This window comes from Stomoxys calcitrans, chromosome 5, assembly GCF_963082655.1.
Source record: "Stomoxys calcitrans chromosome 5, idStoCalc2.1, whole genome shotgun sequence".
In the NCBI taxonomy this organism is placed as follows: domain Eukaryota; kingdom Metazoa; phylum Arthropoda; class Insecta; order Diptera; family Muscidae; genus Stomoxys; species Stomoxys calcitrans.
Genome location: NC_081556.1, coordinates 10,345,786 through 10,363,109, shown reverse-complemented (window position 1 = coordinate 10,363,109; position 17,324 = coordinate 10,345,786). Strand labels below are relative to the sequence as shown.

The following is a 17,324-nucleotide window of genomic DNA, read 5'->3' as shown; positions in this document are numbered from 1 at the left end:
TCTAGCAGTTTCATTTTTTCCCATTGCATTTGATGTATGTGCGTGTATGAGAGAGTATAAGTTGTTACTATTTGCTCTCTGGCCTTACGCTTTGTCTATCCTTTATTTTGATTTAAGTAGAAAAGTTAAAGAATTTTCTCTTTTCCTTAGTTTGTTGGTACCCACTTGAGTTAAACAAATACATACAAACACACATTAAGAAGTAGTATTTGAAAGTCAAGTTAAAATTGCAAAAAAAAAGGAATTGTCGTTTTAGGCATGCCCGAGTGGTCTAGGTAAACAATTTAGGTAGTAAAGTAGTTTATACAGTTTTTTTTTGCATTTTCAAACTAGAGCTATTTTGTTAAAAATACGCATAATTTAAACGCAAAACTTTTAAAGCAATTTGTAAGACTTCAACTCAGCTCTGATGATGCAGAATCTTTCAAAAGTTTAGAGGTTGGGATGTGAAAATGTGAATATCAATGTAAAACAAAAATGTTTTCATTGATCCAGAAGCCAGACTTTGTCCAAAGCCCCATACACAGTGGCATTGTGAACGATGGCTTAGAAGTATGTTTTCTTTAGGTCTCGTTAAAATCCTTTAAAGCAAATCAGTTCAGTAGATTAAAATTTATAGCCCCATGATAGTTGGAGAAGTGCAAAGCAGTCAACTTTGAAACCCTGTGTTGAAGATATAGACCAACAACAACAATTCTCCTGAAAGTCTATGTGCCTTTAACAAATGTCTAGATTATTTTGCACCGCTCACATCAACAAATAAAAAGTTTTGGACTTGGAACCAATTTCCGATATTTTTCGCCGTTAAGCCCACTATAAAATCGAGAGACCGGTTTATATGGCAGCTATATCAGGCTATGGACTAATTTTCACCATATCTGGCACAGTGGTTGGAACTCGTAACAAAACGTCATGTGCACAATTTCAGCCAAGTCAGATAAGAATTGCGCCCTCTAGAGATTTAGGAAGTTAAATCGGGAGATCGGTTTATATGGTAGCTATATCAGGTTATGTACCAATTTGGACCATATCTGGCACAGTTGTTGAAAGTCATAACAAAAGTTGGGTTAGGTTTAAGTGACAGTCTGCCATCAGACTCACTTTGACGTTTTCGTCCATTGTAATACCACAGGAACAGAAGAAGGAAGATGCCTTCTAGTTCCTACCGTTGAACCATCCAGATCGCTTTAAAAAGCCTAAAAACTTGCGAATGTTCACATCCGCCAAATCAGACGGGTTCTCAATGAAATGAGAACCTATAGTCTCTTCTTCTTCGATGTTCTCACAGCTTCTACAAAAGACGTTGCTGGCAACCTTCAGTCTGTCAGCATGTTTTCCGATTAGATAGTGACGGATGCTGTAGACCCCTTCAAGTCTAGATTAGGCCACATAGTTTTGGAATGCTCACAGCCACTCTTTGTGACCATCTATCATTCGTTGTCCTTCGAAGTCATTACAAAACACCACGCGCAAAAGTTTACCCAAGTCGGATAAGATATGCGCCCTCTAGAGGCTGGAGAAGTCAAATCGGGGGATTGGGTTAAATGAAAGCTATATCAAAACATGGGCCAACCTTCTCTAGTAGAAAGTATTTGTGAAAGTATTCAAATACCTTCAAATACCTTCACTCCTTCGACGGACGGACATGACTAAATGGACTTAGAATTTCAGGACGATCAAGAATACACTTTGTTGGGTCTCAGATCAATATTTCGATGTGTCACAAACGGAGTGTCGAAGTTAGAATGCCCCCTTCCTATGGGGGAGGGTATAACAAAAAACAACAAGTGAGACTGCTAAGATGTCCTAAGTTCGGCCTGGCCGAATCTTAGGAACCGACCGCTATGTTTTCTGCTAAAAATTAACCCTTGTTAATTCAGTTTGTATTGGAATTATTTTGAAACAAGAAGTCATATTGGGGTATCCTTTTTGAAGGCGCCTATATCTATTTATGAACCTATCGGGGTAGAACTCGTTGTAAGTTCAGCCAGGCCGAATCTTAGGTACCCACCGCCATGGATTCCTTAAAAAATTGACCCTTATTGACCGAGTTTGTATTTGAATTATTTTGGTCTCAAGAAGTCATATAGGGACTTAGGGGGGCCTATATCACTATAATGATCGATTTTGACTGGCATGGCATGGATGTTGTAAGTCATAAGAGAGATTTTTGGGTCAAATTTCATTCAAATCAGTTGAAAATGTAGTCTTCTTAGGGCTAAAGAAGTCAAATCCGGGAATCGATTTATATGGGGGCTATATCTGTTTATAGACCGATTCGCATCGGTCTTGTCATGGATGTTGGAAGTCATAACACAAGTTTTTCTTCCAAATTTCAACCAAATCGGATGAAAATTTAGGCTTATAAGGGCTCAAGAAGTCAAATCCGGGAAGCTGTTTATATGGGGTCTATATCTGTTTATAGACCGATTGGGATCATACTTGGCATGGATGTTGAAAGTCATGACACAAGTCTTTGTTCTAAATGTCAGCCAAATCGGATGAAAATTGTGGTTACAGGGGCTCAAGAAGTTCAACCGGGGATTGACTTATATGGGGCTATACCCAAATCTGAACCGATATGGGCCATTTGCAATCCCCAACGACCTACACCAAGAGGAAGTGTCTGTGTCGAATTTCAAGCGGCTAGCTTTACGCGTTCGATGGCTATCGTGATTTCGAAAGACGGGCGGACGGATATGAATGTCGACGATCCAGAATATATTGGGTTGCCCAAAAAGTAATTGTGGATTTTTCATATAGTCGGCGTTGACAAATTTTTTCACAGCTTGTAACTCTGTAATTGCATTCTTTCTTCTGTCAGTTATCAGCTGTTACTTCTAGCTTGCTTTAGAAAAATCCGCAATTACTTTTTGGCCAACCCAATATATACTTTATGGGGTCGCAGATCAATATTTCGAGGTGTTATAAACAGAATGACTAGAGTAGTATACCCCCATCCTATGGTGGTGGGTATAAAAATATTACACCACCACTGTAGTAGAGGGTTTTATAAATTTGTGCATTTGTTTGCAAACGCTTAGAAGGAGAAGAGCTAGATCCATCGATAAGAATACCGATCGACCCAGATTCACTTTCTGATTCAATGTAGGAAGTAATTCTAATCCGTCTGTCTGTCCATGTATTTTTGTGATCAAGGTACAGATCGCATTTATTGTCCGATTGTCATGAAATTTTGCATATTTCCCTTTTCGTGGTCCAAGGAAGAATGCTATAGATTTTGAAAAAAATCGGTCCAGATTAAGATACAGCTCCCATATATATCTTTCATCCGATATGCCCTTTTAAAGCCGTAGAAGCCATAATTTTGGTCTGATCTTTACCAAATTTGGCATTAAGTGCTTTTTTTTAAGATACCAATATGTGTGAACATTTCAACAAAATCGGGTTAGATTTAGATACAGCTCCTATATATATCTTTCATCCGATGTGATCTTTAAAGGCTTTAGTATCCATAATTTTGGTCCGATCCTTACAAAATTTAGCACGAAATGTTTCGTGTAACGTCCTAATACGTGTGCAAAATTTCATAGAAATCGGTTCAGATTTAGATATAGCTCCCATATATATCTTTCATCCGATTTGACCTATTACGGCTGAAGAAGCCACAACTTTGGTCCGATATTTACCAAATTTGGCATATAGTGCTTTTTGTAACGTCCCAATATGTGCGTAATATATCATCGGAATCGGATCAGATTTAGATATTGCTCTCATATATATCTTTCATCCGATTTGAGCTGTTAAGGCTGTAGAAGCCACAATTTTGGTCCGATCCTTACAAAATCAATCCAATACGTAATCAAAATTCCATTGAAATCGGATCAGATTTAGATATAGCTTTCATATATATCTTTCGGCTGATGTGGCCTTTTAAGGCTGTAGTAGCCACAATTTTGGTCCGATCTTTACATAATTTTGCATGAAAGGTTTTATTGGACGTCTTAATACATGTGAAAAATTTTATTCGAAATTCGGTTCAGATTAGATGAAGCTTCCATATATATATTTCATCCGATATGACCTTTTTGGCTGCAGTTTTGGTACGACTTTTATAAAATTTAGCGTCAGATGTTTTATTTAACATCCTAGTACGTGTACTAAATTGCATTAAAGTAGGGCTAGATTTAGATATATCTCCAATAAGGTCTTTAAGTCTGTGGTAGCGACCATTTAAGTCCTATCGGAAAAAATTTTCTATTCAGATTTTCAATAGGTATGCGAAATTAAAGTCTGACTAGATTTCAACATAGGTTTCATGTATGGAAACTAGTATGAATGTTGACTCAGTGGTGTAGGGCACCACCCGACTTTTCCCTTTCCTTACTGGTTTTATAATAGGTTTAAAAAAAACAGCGTTTTCATTTGAGAAACGTTTGTACTCTAAAATTCAGTAAACGCAATAAAACATCTTCTAAGCATAGTGCATAGAAGTTAGAATTGCTATTGTGTAGGTTTTAGAAATTGCATTTCATTTTTGTTGAATAAGCAAAAAAAACAAGGCCACTTGATATGGATCCCAATACCACATCCTTTCATCCGGCGCCCAGTTGACATTCTATTCAAATATATTCAATTATCTTGAAATTAAACTTTTTGTTTCTATTAAATTTGATTTAACGAAAAATGCTCCCTTCCCCTCGACATCAAGCAGTTGGGAAATGATAAATAGATTTAAGATTACACCAAATATGTCACTTCCATACACAACGCATGCATGCATGATTGCTGTGATACTGCTCTCCGACTTGGTGTTTTTTTTTTATATTTCTTCGTTGACAAAGGACATGACCATTTACCATCATACGCCACCATTCATACATTCATTTGTTCGTTCTGTCGTCGTTTGTTACTGCTGCAAAATGAAATAATCAGATTTGCACAAAAAATCTAGGCAAAGTGAAGATAAACTTGTTGCTTACTTGTTATTTCATAATTGTTGAAAAGCCGGCATGTTGCTTGCCTTTGGGCATGCCTGACTTCAAGTGGTGTGTATGTAGCTGTGTGAGCTTTAAGCATACAGTAGGTGTATGCTTGCATATTTATGTTTGAGATACTGTGGTTTAGAAAAGAATTACCAAAATCCCACGATCATGGGAAAAATCTTTAGTTTTTAGCAACCTGTTTTGTACATATTTCTAAATTGTTGGCACATTATTACATTCTCTAAGATTTTTCATTTTGTTCTCACCTTTTCTTCTAATACCGTTATTTTCGTTAACAAGCCCTGTACTCACTGTCAAGTCGACCAACCAATGTTGACAGGGGAAATGTAAATCAAAAGTTGAGAAACAAAAAGAGGCACAGAAGATCATTGTCAATGCCGTTATATGCCATCGTTGCCAACGACGACAACATTGTCGTCTTTTGCTTGAATAACGAATGAATGAACTGTTTGACAAAACACATTCAAACAAATATGAGACAGACAGACGGACAAAGTAATTAAATTATCATTTTATGAATAAGAAACATGATTTCCATAAACGGCAATGACAAATTGAACAAACTCATAAACAACAAAGGCAAACAAACAAATCTAATAATTGATGACAATACGGGCAGCACCAACAAGACGACACAGGAAAAAGGGGGACAATAATCAACAAGTTAACTTTTGCATACAAGCATCAAGAAGGATATGTTTACTTTTAAGTATTTAAAGACATCCTTGATGTCATACGAATATTAATATGTCAGACTCTGATGATGGTGATGAGTATATTATTTATGCATGAGCAGAACATATCCTTCACATATGTAGCTCTCAAAGAAGTATACCAGTGCATTTTATTTCATATGTTTGCTCATCTTCAATATCCTTGTGTTATTTACCAAGTGAAGTTATTTACTTGACTACTGTCCAAGAAATACAAAAAAAAAAAAACTAAAAAGAAAACGAGAATAAAGCGGTAGCATAAGAGTCATAAATGCTACTATATGACTTTAATATTTTTACTATTGAATCTTCGAAAGATGGAGGATGCAGAAAACGACACACCATCACTTCAATACTGCAAGTGTACTTGAGTGGATTTAAATAAATGCGAGCATTTTATAATTTTTTAAAAAACAAAATTGATTCGAAAATTTTAGGGAAAGAATATACAAAAAACAAGTTAAAAGACTTTAACTTAGGCCGGGCCGAAGATATCCAACACCTTTCTTTGAATGACTTTTTCAAATAAAGGGTTATTTATTAGCTATTATCTGTTTGGCAACACTGCTTTAAACAGCTCACGCACGTTTCGTGTTTTGTTTCACTGCCAAACATTTTGAGTTTGGTCTATAATTTCACCATGAATCGTCTTACATATGAACAACGCTTGCAAATTAATGAATTTTATTATCAAAATGCGTGCTGTGCTAAGAAAGTTCATCGCGCGCTTCTTCTTGTTCAGCAGCGAATTTTTCGATTTTGGTGTGAAGATCAGCCAGAAACATTGCAAGAGCTACCAATGCATCCAGAAAAAGTCACAGTTTGGTGAGCGCTACCGTCAGATGATAACCAACTTTTTTTTTCCAAAATGCAAGAGATTTAATTGTATGATATGTTGTTTCAACAAGACGGTGCCACATGCCACACAGCACGCGTAGCAATGGACTTATTGAGAGTCGAGTTCGATGAACATTTTATTCCACGTTCGGGACCGGTCAATTGGCCGCCTAGATCTTGGGATTTAACGCCTTTTGACTATTTTTTATGGGGCTTTGTTCAAGCTCATGTCTATACAGACAAGCCTGCTTGAATTGACGCATTGGAAAACAACATTGAAGCATTTATTCGTGAGATGCAAATTGAAAATTTTGCTAATGAACATTCCACTAAGGAACAGGGGCAAACTTCTCGCATATCAATGAGTGCAGTCCGATTCAAGTTAAAGCTCAATAATAAGGGGGCTCCTCTTAGAGCCGAGTCCGAAGGGCGTGCCGCTGTGCGACACCTCTTGGGAGAGCAGTTTAACATGGCATAGTACCTCACAAATGTTGCCAGCATCAGGAGGGGAAAACCACCGCTAAAAATTTTCTGTCCGATGGTTTTGCTAGGATTCGAACTCAAGGCGTCAAATCGAGTCATAGATTTTTATGGAAGCTATTTCAGGTAATAGAACGATTCGGTCAACACTTGGCATGTAAATTGGTCACAGCAAAAATCATTGTGTAAAATTTTAGTCAAATTGTGTAAGAATTGCACCCTTTAGAATCTCAAGAAATCAAATCGGGAAATCGGTTTATATGGGAGCTATATCAGGTTATAAACCAATTTGGATCAAAACACACCACATGCAAAATTTCAGCCACATCGGACAGGAATTGCGCCCTCTAGCGACTCAAGAAATCAAATAGAGAGATCGGTTGTTATGGGAGCAATATCATGTTATGAGGAGGCCTCCGTAGCGCAGAGGTTCGCATGTCCGCTACGACGCTGAGTTCGAATACTGGCGAAACCATCAGAAAAAATTTTTCGGCGTTGGTTTTCCCCTCCTAATGATGGCAACATTTGTGAGGTACTATGCCATATAAAACTTCTCTCCAAAGAGGTGTCGCACTGCGGCACGCCGTTCGGACTCGGCTATAAGAAGGAGGCCCCTTACCATTGAGCTTAAATTTGAATCGGACTGCACTCATTGATATGTGAGAAGTTTGCCCCTGTTCCTTAGTGGAATGTTAATGGGCAAAATTGCAATTTGCATATCAGGTTATGAACCAATTTGGACAATGTGGAGTTGGGCCCTCCGAAGGATCAAGAAATCCAAATATGGACCGATTTGGCCTATTTATAATCCCAGCCGACCTATACTAATAGGAAGTATTAGTGCAAAATTTCAAGCACCTAGCTTTACTCCTTTGAAAGTCAGCGTTCTTTCGACAGACGGATGGACGGACATTGCAAAATGGTCTTAGAAATTTTGATTGGAAATTATTATTTTTTTTATAAACCATTTAAAGTAGAACTCAAGAACATCTGGAATTTTCATTGCCACTCTCGCTTATCATTCTTATCATCACCTCTCTTCCTTATTGCATTTATTGGGCGTAAAACTTTTAATACAATTTGTCCTTTCTTTCAGTTTCTTCATATTGCAAAATATTAATTGAAAAACTTTATGTGATTTCTGGTTTTTTTTCCTCCCAAAAAATTGTATAAAAATAAAAAAAAAAACACATCCTCAACAGGTGTGGGCTATGCAATCTGCTTAATAGACATTTATATGGGCATGTACTATAATACAATTATTGGATGGGCTGTTTACTATCTGTTTGCATCGTTTACATCCAAATTGCCTTGGACGTCGTGTGATAATCCATGGAATACGGAGGCATGTATGCCAGTAACAAATGCCAACTTCAACGCCAATCAAACAACACCGGCCAAAGAGTTTTTCGAGTAAGTATTCAGCAACAACTTGAGGCATGCTCCTTTCCCCAACCACTCACACATCATTCTAGTGTAGCCCATCAAAATGTCTGTCCATATTCTATGGGGCAATTTGATTGACTAAACAAAAGTGGCATTTGGAAAATATAAAAAAAAACCTAACGAAACCAAAAAACACTAAAGAAGAGGTAACCACTTAGCCACTCAATATAAAATGTATTTATCTGCATGGTTGAGATGTGGTCATACGTTTTCTATCAGAGGGGAAATGGTGTTATGCTAGGAAAGTGAAGCTCCTTTAGAAGTCCTTGTTGCTTTTTGTGCTCATTGTTATTTATAATAAAATGTTTATTTGTTATTTGATTTATTCTCACCCATCACCAATTCTCTCTCTCCTTCGTTCCTGTATAGGCGCAAAGTATTGGAACAGTACAAATCAGATGGCCTGGACTTAATGGGGCCAGTTAAACCTACATTGGCTTTATGCGTTTTCGGTGTATTTGTTTTGGTTTATTTCTCCTTGTGGAAGGGTGTTCGTTCCGCTGGCAAAGTGGTTTGGGTTACCGCTTTGGCACCTTATGTTGTGCTCATCATCTTGCTGATACGTGGCGTTTCATTGCCTGGCGCCGATGAGGGTATTAAATACTATTTAACACCGGAATGGCATAAATTGAAAAACTCCAGGGTAAGTATGGCAAGAATAGGGCTAATATACACAAACAGCTTTGGGTGGGTATGGAAAAAAAGATGGTGGAATTTTTAAGTTCAAAGGGGACGAATCTTTTATACCCTCGATCATGGATCATGGATCGCATTTGACAAGTTCATTGATTGACTTTCTAAAAAAAAGTGATCGGTTTATATAGGAGCTGGTTGTACTTGTTTGTGATGGCTGTAAGAAGTCATCAAGACAAATTAGGAGATTTGTTTTGAGTCATGCTTAGCAAAGTTTTAGCCAAATTGGATTATGATTGGATCTTACGAAGGCTCTAGAAGTCAAATCGGGAGATTTGTGTTCCCATGTACACGCTAGACCTACATGCATGTGGAAAGTCGCAACAAAAGTTAGGTTAGATAAGAGTGGCAGTCCTTTACACACTCACTTAGACAATTTTAAGTCCATAGTGATACCACAGCAGCGGCAGACCAAGGATTCTGGCGGGAATCGAATTCGCTACCCCTTCACTGGTAATCCAAGCACGCAACCAATTCGGCTACCAGGGCGCCCTGATCAACCAAACAAAAACAAAACATCACTTGCAAAATTTCAGCCAAATCGGATAATAATTGCGCCCTCTGGAGGTTAAGGAATAAAATCAAGAGATCGGTTGATATGGGATACCAAAGATCTAGGATGCAATAAGATACGGCATTTGCAAAAGTCTATTAGGGATAATTTTGAACGCATAGATGGCATTGTATTCATTGGCATAGGACCACTGTAACATACTTTATATATATGTATTAGCACAGAGCATCTGATGATTCATTTAATCGCTAAATACATTTGTTTAGGGGCAAACTGATGCAAAATTATACCTTAAATATGCAATTTTAGAAAAATCCCTAAAAAAAGTTGGGTCCATTTTGACCACCGACATCTATTGACCACTACTTGTAACTAATATAAAACTGAAAAATTAACCAATTTTTACTAACGACATCTGGCATCCAAAGGCACAATTGAAATACTGTATCTTTACATATTGTAAGTCTTTGGGGATACATATCAGGTTATAGAACGATTCGGACCATATTTGTTGTATCTGTTGGAGGTCAAAGGAGAAGTTACCCCTAAAATTTTCAGACAATTCGGATATAAAATGCGCTCCCTAGAAGCTCAAAGAGTATTATCGGGAGATCGGTTTATTTGGGAGCTGTATCTAAACATGAACCGATTTGCCCTATTTACAATACCAACCGATCTTCATCAATAAGAATAAATTTATTCTGAATTTGCAAGCGTTTGGCTTTAATAAATTTTTATCAAGACATCGAATCTGATCTTCTTATTTGCGGGTGACAGTAATCTCTGTCATTCGTACTCATTCGACCATAGGCCGAGTCTTCGAGAGATTGAGGACAAGAGGCGGGTTATGGATGATACGTTCTGCCAGGATTTGCTGTCCATTTATGAGTGGGGTCGAATGAATCGAGTAGATTTTAATGCACGGAAGACGCAAACGATTCGCTGGCCCATTGCGATCATCTTTGTCTATTAACGGTATAGATGTTGAGCAATCAGAAGCCCTTGATGTTCTGGGCATGAAAATACAAAGTGATGTCCGTTGGGCTAAACATGTATTTGAAGTGTCGAAAGAAGCTTTCAAGTGTTTAGGCTTCCTTAAACGGTGTAAGACTTACTTCATTCCGTCTGATCTTAACATCTACATCACTGTCATAAGGCCGAAGATGGAGTACAGCTCACATGTATGGGCCGGAGCTTCAAAATCATTTCTGGGGCTACTGGACCGCGTACAGAGGAGAGCGATGGCGTTGATTGCGGACAGTAGGGTATGCAACTCTATTGCCTCCCTTGAACATCGTCGCAATGTGGGTTGTTTGGTGCTGTTCAATCGGTACTTTCATGGTGTGTGTTCGTCTGATATTCGTCTTCTTATTCCTGATGTAAGGATGTTTGTCAGCGATACTAGACATTCCAGGAACTCACACCCGTTTGTAGTTGATTGGCCAGAGGACGGCACAATGCATTATAGTGAATTCTTATTTCGCCCGAACCGTTCTTATGTGAAATCAACTTCCGGCTAATGTTATTCCCACCCACATCCAGAGATTTAAGACAAATGTCAATAGACATTACATCCTTTCCCCCCTCCAATTCCTAATTTCCTTTCGCCAATGCAATGCACTGCACTGCATTCATAGGGGTGGGATGAAAATTTAGGCTTCTTAAGGCTGAAGAAGTCGAATCCGGAGATCGATTTATTTGGGGGCTATATCTGTTTATAGACCAATTCGGATCATACTTGGCATGGACATTTGAAATCATAATTCAAGTCTTTGTTCCAAATTGCATCCAAATCCGATGAAACCGAGGCTTTCAAGGCTCAAAAAGTCAAATCCGGGGATCGGTTTATATGGGCCTAAATCTGTTTATAGACTGATTTGGGGCATACTGAGCATGGATGTTGGAAGTCATAACACAAGTCTTGGTTCCAAATTTTAGCCAAATCGGATGAAAATCGAGGCTTCTAGGGGCTCAAGAAGTCAAATCGGGGGATCGCTTTATATGGGGACTATATTCAAATTTGAACCGATATGGCCGATTTGTAATATCCAACGACCAATATCAATAAGAAACATTAGTGCAAAATTTCAAGCTGATAGCTTTACGCTTTCGGCCGCTATCGTGATTTCGACAAACGGACGGACGGACATAGCTAGTTCTTTATGGGGTCGCAGTTCAATATTTCCAGGTGTTACAAACGGAATGACTAGATAAGTATACCTCCATCCTATGGTGGTGGGTATAACAATACAACTTTGATTTTAAAAATGTATCCTTAAGTGTGTACGTTCCTATAATTTTTTTTTCTTCTACAGGTTTGGATAGATGCAGCCTCACAAATTTTCTTTTCTCTGGGACCCGGTTTTGGTACTCTGCTAGCATTGTCCAGCTATAATAAATTTCGAAATAATTGCTATCGAGATGCTTTGATTACCAGCAGCATTAATTGTTTAACCAGTTTCCTGGCAGGTTTTGTTATATTCTCAGTATTAGGGTAAGTAAGCCTCAGGTAACAGAATACACCAACGAGATTTACTAACAGAAGGTAGAGAAAATCTACTCTTTAAACATATTATTAAAACCTCTAGGGATAATGAGGGGATTACCAACGTTGAAAATTTTTTCTGATGTTCTCCTCTCCCTCTTGGGCTTCCGCTACGGCCCAAATTTTCAAAACCACTAACGTATTCCCACTCCTTTTGTTCTCCAATTGATAGATATCAGCTGATTTTTTTTTAACAAATGTAAAAAACAACTGCAAACATTTCAGTGGTTTTGGTGGCTTTTCCAGGGTTTACTCATGGCGAAACAATTAAAGGTGGTCTCATTTGTTCAACAACCATAAATCATATGATGCAATCCGCCATGTTGTCATTAAGCTGATCGACGTTTTGCCAAAACTCACAAAGAAGTTTGTGTGCGTGTGTGTATACATTTGCGTACATGAGCAGAGAATATGCGAGAAAGAAGATAACAAAAAAAGAGAATGCAGACAAAAATCTGTCGTCTTAATACCGTCAAACCTGGCCGGCTGTTAATACCTTTTTAAATCCGCCTTGGGTTTACTTATAGAACTTCAGTCCCTTAAAGTGGAAAGACCCCATGAACATTATGCATGTCATAGTTTGCCGATAGAAAATGTCATAAATAGGTTAGGGTTTTTATTCTATTCTGTTTTCAGAATAGTCGCGGAAATTTTTCATTGTTCCCCGAGCGCAATTTAATAGCAATTAAGTGTTTTTGTTTACATCCCAAAACGAGTTATTGATGTGCAATTATTGTTTTCTCTATGAAATTGATTTTTTTGCAAATAAAAAAGGAAAAACGAACCAATGAAACCAAAAAAAAACATGTACATACGTATGTGGTGTGTAAAAGTGTTTCCACTTTGATTTTTTTGCCATTTTTCTCACTATAAACAGTTATCTTATTTTTATCCAACGCTTCGCCGACGTTTTTTATATGTAGTTTGAAAGCATTCCGCTTGAAAAGCTAAAAAGAATACCCTGCTTTAGGAGAAATTTAAGAACTCACTAAATAAGTTTACGGAAAATAAATAGCCCACATCCAATTTTTTGACAATTCCCTTCATTGAGATCATAAATTTTCCATTTGTTTACATTGTTTTTTGTTTACGTTTCCTCTTATTTATAAAATTTTTAATCGCCACATTTTGACATTAATACATCGGTATTTACAAAACTTAATGTAGCTTTGAAATTGGTTTATTAGACAGATTTCCTTTATAGAAATGTCAAATAACACTCTTTTAAAGCTTCATTAAGTTTTGTGAATTCGGCCATAAATGTTCATGAGGACTATCAACTTTGGGTTTTCTGCAAGTGCCGCAGCCTTCTATTCCATGTCTGTGTTATATAAGTTTACGCCTTGTGGCAAAAACATGAACATTGAGAATATCAAGAATGTCACAAATCGGTGTAAATAATGATTAAATGTCAAAAGAGAACAAGTTGACATCCTTAATGGCAAGTACTGTCAAAAATGCAAAAAAAAAATTATGCCGACTGATCACTTTTCGCAAACTTATCTAGTGAGTCCCGCTTCAACTGCTAAGCCATGGAAAAGACGTAAACGATAAATTATTGACATTCTTTTTTGAATTTTTGACAGTTCTCGTCAATGTGGTTGTCAATTTTCAATTTATTTATTTGACATCCTTAATGATTATGAGGCCTTTCCACTTTCGGTTTTCTGCAAGTGACGCAATCTTCTATAAGAGAATCCTGAGACAATAGTAAACAATGAATGTAAACAAAAAACAGGTTGACAAAAAAAAAATCAAAATATTAGGCTTACATTACCCCGCATACCTGCTATGAGTGTTTACAGTCCACGTACATAAATTTTAAACAAAAACTGTTAATCTAGATAAGAATTTTTCAGATCGGCATGTTTAATTAAATCAAATTCTTTAAGCCACAAAAAAAAAGTTTTCTAGTTTTAAAATGTCTTTTTTCCATTTTTCCAGTTACATGGCTCATGTACAAAAGACCACCATAGACCGTGTGGGTCTTGAAGGTCCTGGCTTGGTGTTCATTGTTTATCCCGAAGCCATAGCGACAATGAGCGGTTCTGTCTTTTGGTCCATCATCTTCTTTTTGATGTTAATAACCTTGGGTCTGGATTCAACATTTGGCGGTTTAGAGGCCATGATAACCGCCCTTTGCGATGAATATCCTCGTTCCATAGGCAGGAGGAGAGAATTATTTGTATTGTTACTTTTGGCTGGAATATATTTATGTGCATTGCCCACAATGACTTACGTAAGTATAAGTGAAAAAGAAACAGCACAATATATATTTTTTTGAGAAAAAAAAACAAACTTCGAGGGCATGCAATAGCAGGTAACAGGATGCACTAAACAAGGTTAAGAAAAGCAATCAGCTGATTAACAATTTTTTGAATTTTTGTCATTAAGCTTGTCAAAGTTGTTTTGCGTAGATGTGCAACAGACAAGAAAGAAAGGCATTGATCCGGCCACCAAAAAACCGACACTGTCACCATGTCTTATATATATGTCCACCATGGATCGCATTTGTGGAGTTCTTTTCCCGGTATCTCTTTTTAGGCAAACATATGATAAAAGGAAAAAATTGCTATGATATTGGAGCTATTGTATTAAGTTATCGTCCGATCGGACCATAATTAAACTGAATGTTGGAGACCATAGCAGAAGTCGTTGTGTAAAATTTCAGCCAATTCGAATAAAAATTGCTCAAGAAGTAAAATAGGGAGATCGGTTTATATGGGAGCTGTATCAGGCTATGGACCGATTCAGACCATAATTGACACGTATGTTGAAGTTCATTAGAGAAGTCGTTGTACAAAATTTCAACCAAATCGGATAAGAATTGCGACCTCTAGATGCTCAAGAAGTCAAGATCCCAGATCGGTTTATATGACAGCTATATTAGGTTATGGACCCCCATGTTGGAAGGCATAAAAATAATGCACGGATGTGCAATATGCTAAATTTTGTAAGAGAAAAAAAATTTTACTGACATTTGTTAACATTCACAATAGACAGATTTTGACAATCTTAATGATGTTCATGGGGCCTATCCACTTTTTGTTTAAGTAAGTGACTTAACCTTCTATTAGTGAATTCTGCTTCCTAAGATACATATTACATTTTCTTAAGTAAATTATACAGCCATTTAGCTTAATTATGCCGGTCAACAATTCGTTTATATTTCCGATTCTTTGCCCCATTCCACCATAAACAAGATAACTTAACACTGGGTTTTACAATTCCTTTTACCACCTGTCACAAGTGATTTATTCCATTCAACCTTGAATTGCTCCACTTAAGTTTTACAGACCTTGGGAGTGCTCACATGCTCATGTGAATATTTGCGAACTGCTTACCATATTTCTCTTCTCTCCTCGACTCATCACCACAACATACATCTATCTTACCGTTATCCCTTATTCCACCACATTCACTTGTGGATAACTAATGCCTGTTATCACTTGACTTGATTACATTTGAAATTATAATTTGATGTTGGCCAATTCATTCATTGCAAACCGATGGTCATTCGTGGAAGTATCCCATTGATAGCCTAAGAGTTGATTGTGGCTAAAAGCCTGTTAAGAATTATTTATGCCTGCCGAGATATGATTGCAATGCGGTGCCAATAAAATAAAGGTACAAAAATAAAAACAAGTAAAAGGGTGCTAAGTTCAGGGCCGGGCCGAATTTTATGGATCGTGTTTGACTAATTCTTTGAATGACTTTTCAAATACTTAAGAGATACATCAAGCTATGGATCGAAATGGACTGAACTTCTCGTGACTTTAGAAGTCATAAACAAGTAAAAAGGCGTTAAGTTCTTCCGGGCCGAACTTTGAATACCCACCACCTCGGGTATATACGGAAACCACCTTTCGCCAAAATCCGGTGAAAAATGTATACCTTATGCCCCATAGCAGCTATATCGAAATATGTTCCGATATGGACCAAATACTAATAAGTACAAGTAATTGTTCAATTGTGTATAACAAAATATTGATCTTTTTTATAGCTTTATCTAAAAATTAACCGATCTGAACCATATACGACGCGAATGTCGAAAAGTCTAACATAAGTCACTGTGTCAAGTGTCAATGAAATCAGATTATAAATGCGCCTTTTATCAACCAAGACTTTAAATTGAGATATCGGTCTATATGGCAGCTATATCCAAATCTGAATCGATCGGAGCCAAATTGAAGAATAATGTCGAAGGGCCCAACACAACTCACTGTGCCAAATTTCGGCGACATCGGACAATAAATGCGCCTTTTATGGCCCCAAAACCTTAAATCGAGAGATCGGTCTATATGACAGCTATATCCAAATCTGGAGCGATCTAAGCCAAATTGAAGAGGGCTGTCGAAGGGCCTAAAAGCGCCTTTTATGGGCGCAAGGGAGGCCACCGTAGCGCAGAGGTTAGCACGTCCGCCTATGAAGCTGATCGCCTGGGTTCAACCTGGGTTCTGAGACCATCAGAAAAAATTTTTCAACGTTGGTTTTCCCAAGGGCACAAAACACAACCCACTGTTTCAAATTTCAGCAAAATCGGATGATAAATGTGGTTTTTATGGGCCTACGATCCTAAATCGGCGGATCGGTCTATATGGGGACTACATCAAGATATAGTCCGATAAAGACGAACCTGCTTATGGATAAAAAAAAGAATCTGTGCAAAGTTTCAGCTCATTACCTCTATTTTTAAAAACTGTGATTTCAACAGACAGACGGATGGACGTGGCTAGATCGTCTTAGATTTTTACGCTGATCGAGAATATATATACTTTATAGGTTCGGAAATGGATATTTCGATGAGGTGCGAATGGTGTGTTGTGGTGGGTATAAAAAATACCACGTTTTAAATTTAAGCCAAATCGGATAATAATTCCGCCCAGAACTAGAACTTAAGAAGTCAAATCGGGTGATCGGTTTAAATGCAGCTATATCAGGTTATGTACCATTGCAAAACTTTATGCACAAAATTTCATTCAAATCGGGTGACATTGCGTCTTCTAGAGGCACAAAATGTCAAATCTGAACATGGGTTTATATGGCAGCTATATCAGGTTTCGGACCATACTTGTCACAGTGGTTAGAAGTCAAAACAAAACGAAAGCGGATATGAGCTGTGCCCTCTA

General features: G+C 37.5%; 1 protein-coding gene across 3 annotated transcripts in view; it reads left to right on the top strand.

Moving 5' to 3' along the window:
* The window catches only part of LOC106081253 (sodium-dependent serotonin transporter), a 44,014-nt gene that overhangs the window by 24,282 nt on the left and 2,408 nt on the right, over positions 1 to 17,324 (top strand). For all 3 annotated transcript variants that reach the window (XM_013243093.2, XM_059369047.1, XM_013243092.2), the window contains exons 4-7: positions 8,200 to 8,410; positions 8,813 to 9,086; positions 11,966 to 12,144; positions 14,140 to 14,434. In XM_013243093.2, coding sequence (XP_013098547.1) covers positions 8,200 to 8,410; positions 8,813 to 9,086; positions 11,966 to 12,144; positions 14,140 to 14,434 — 959 coding nt within the window. The remainder of the gene's footprint in view (positions 1 to 8,199; positions 8,411 to 8,812; positions 9,087 to 11,965; positions 12,145 to 14,139; positions 14,435 to 17,324) is intronic.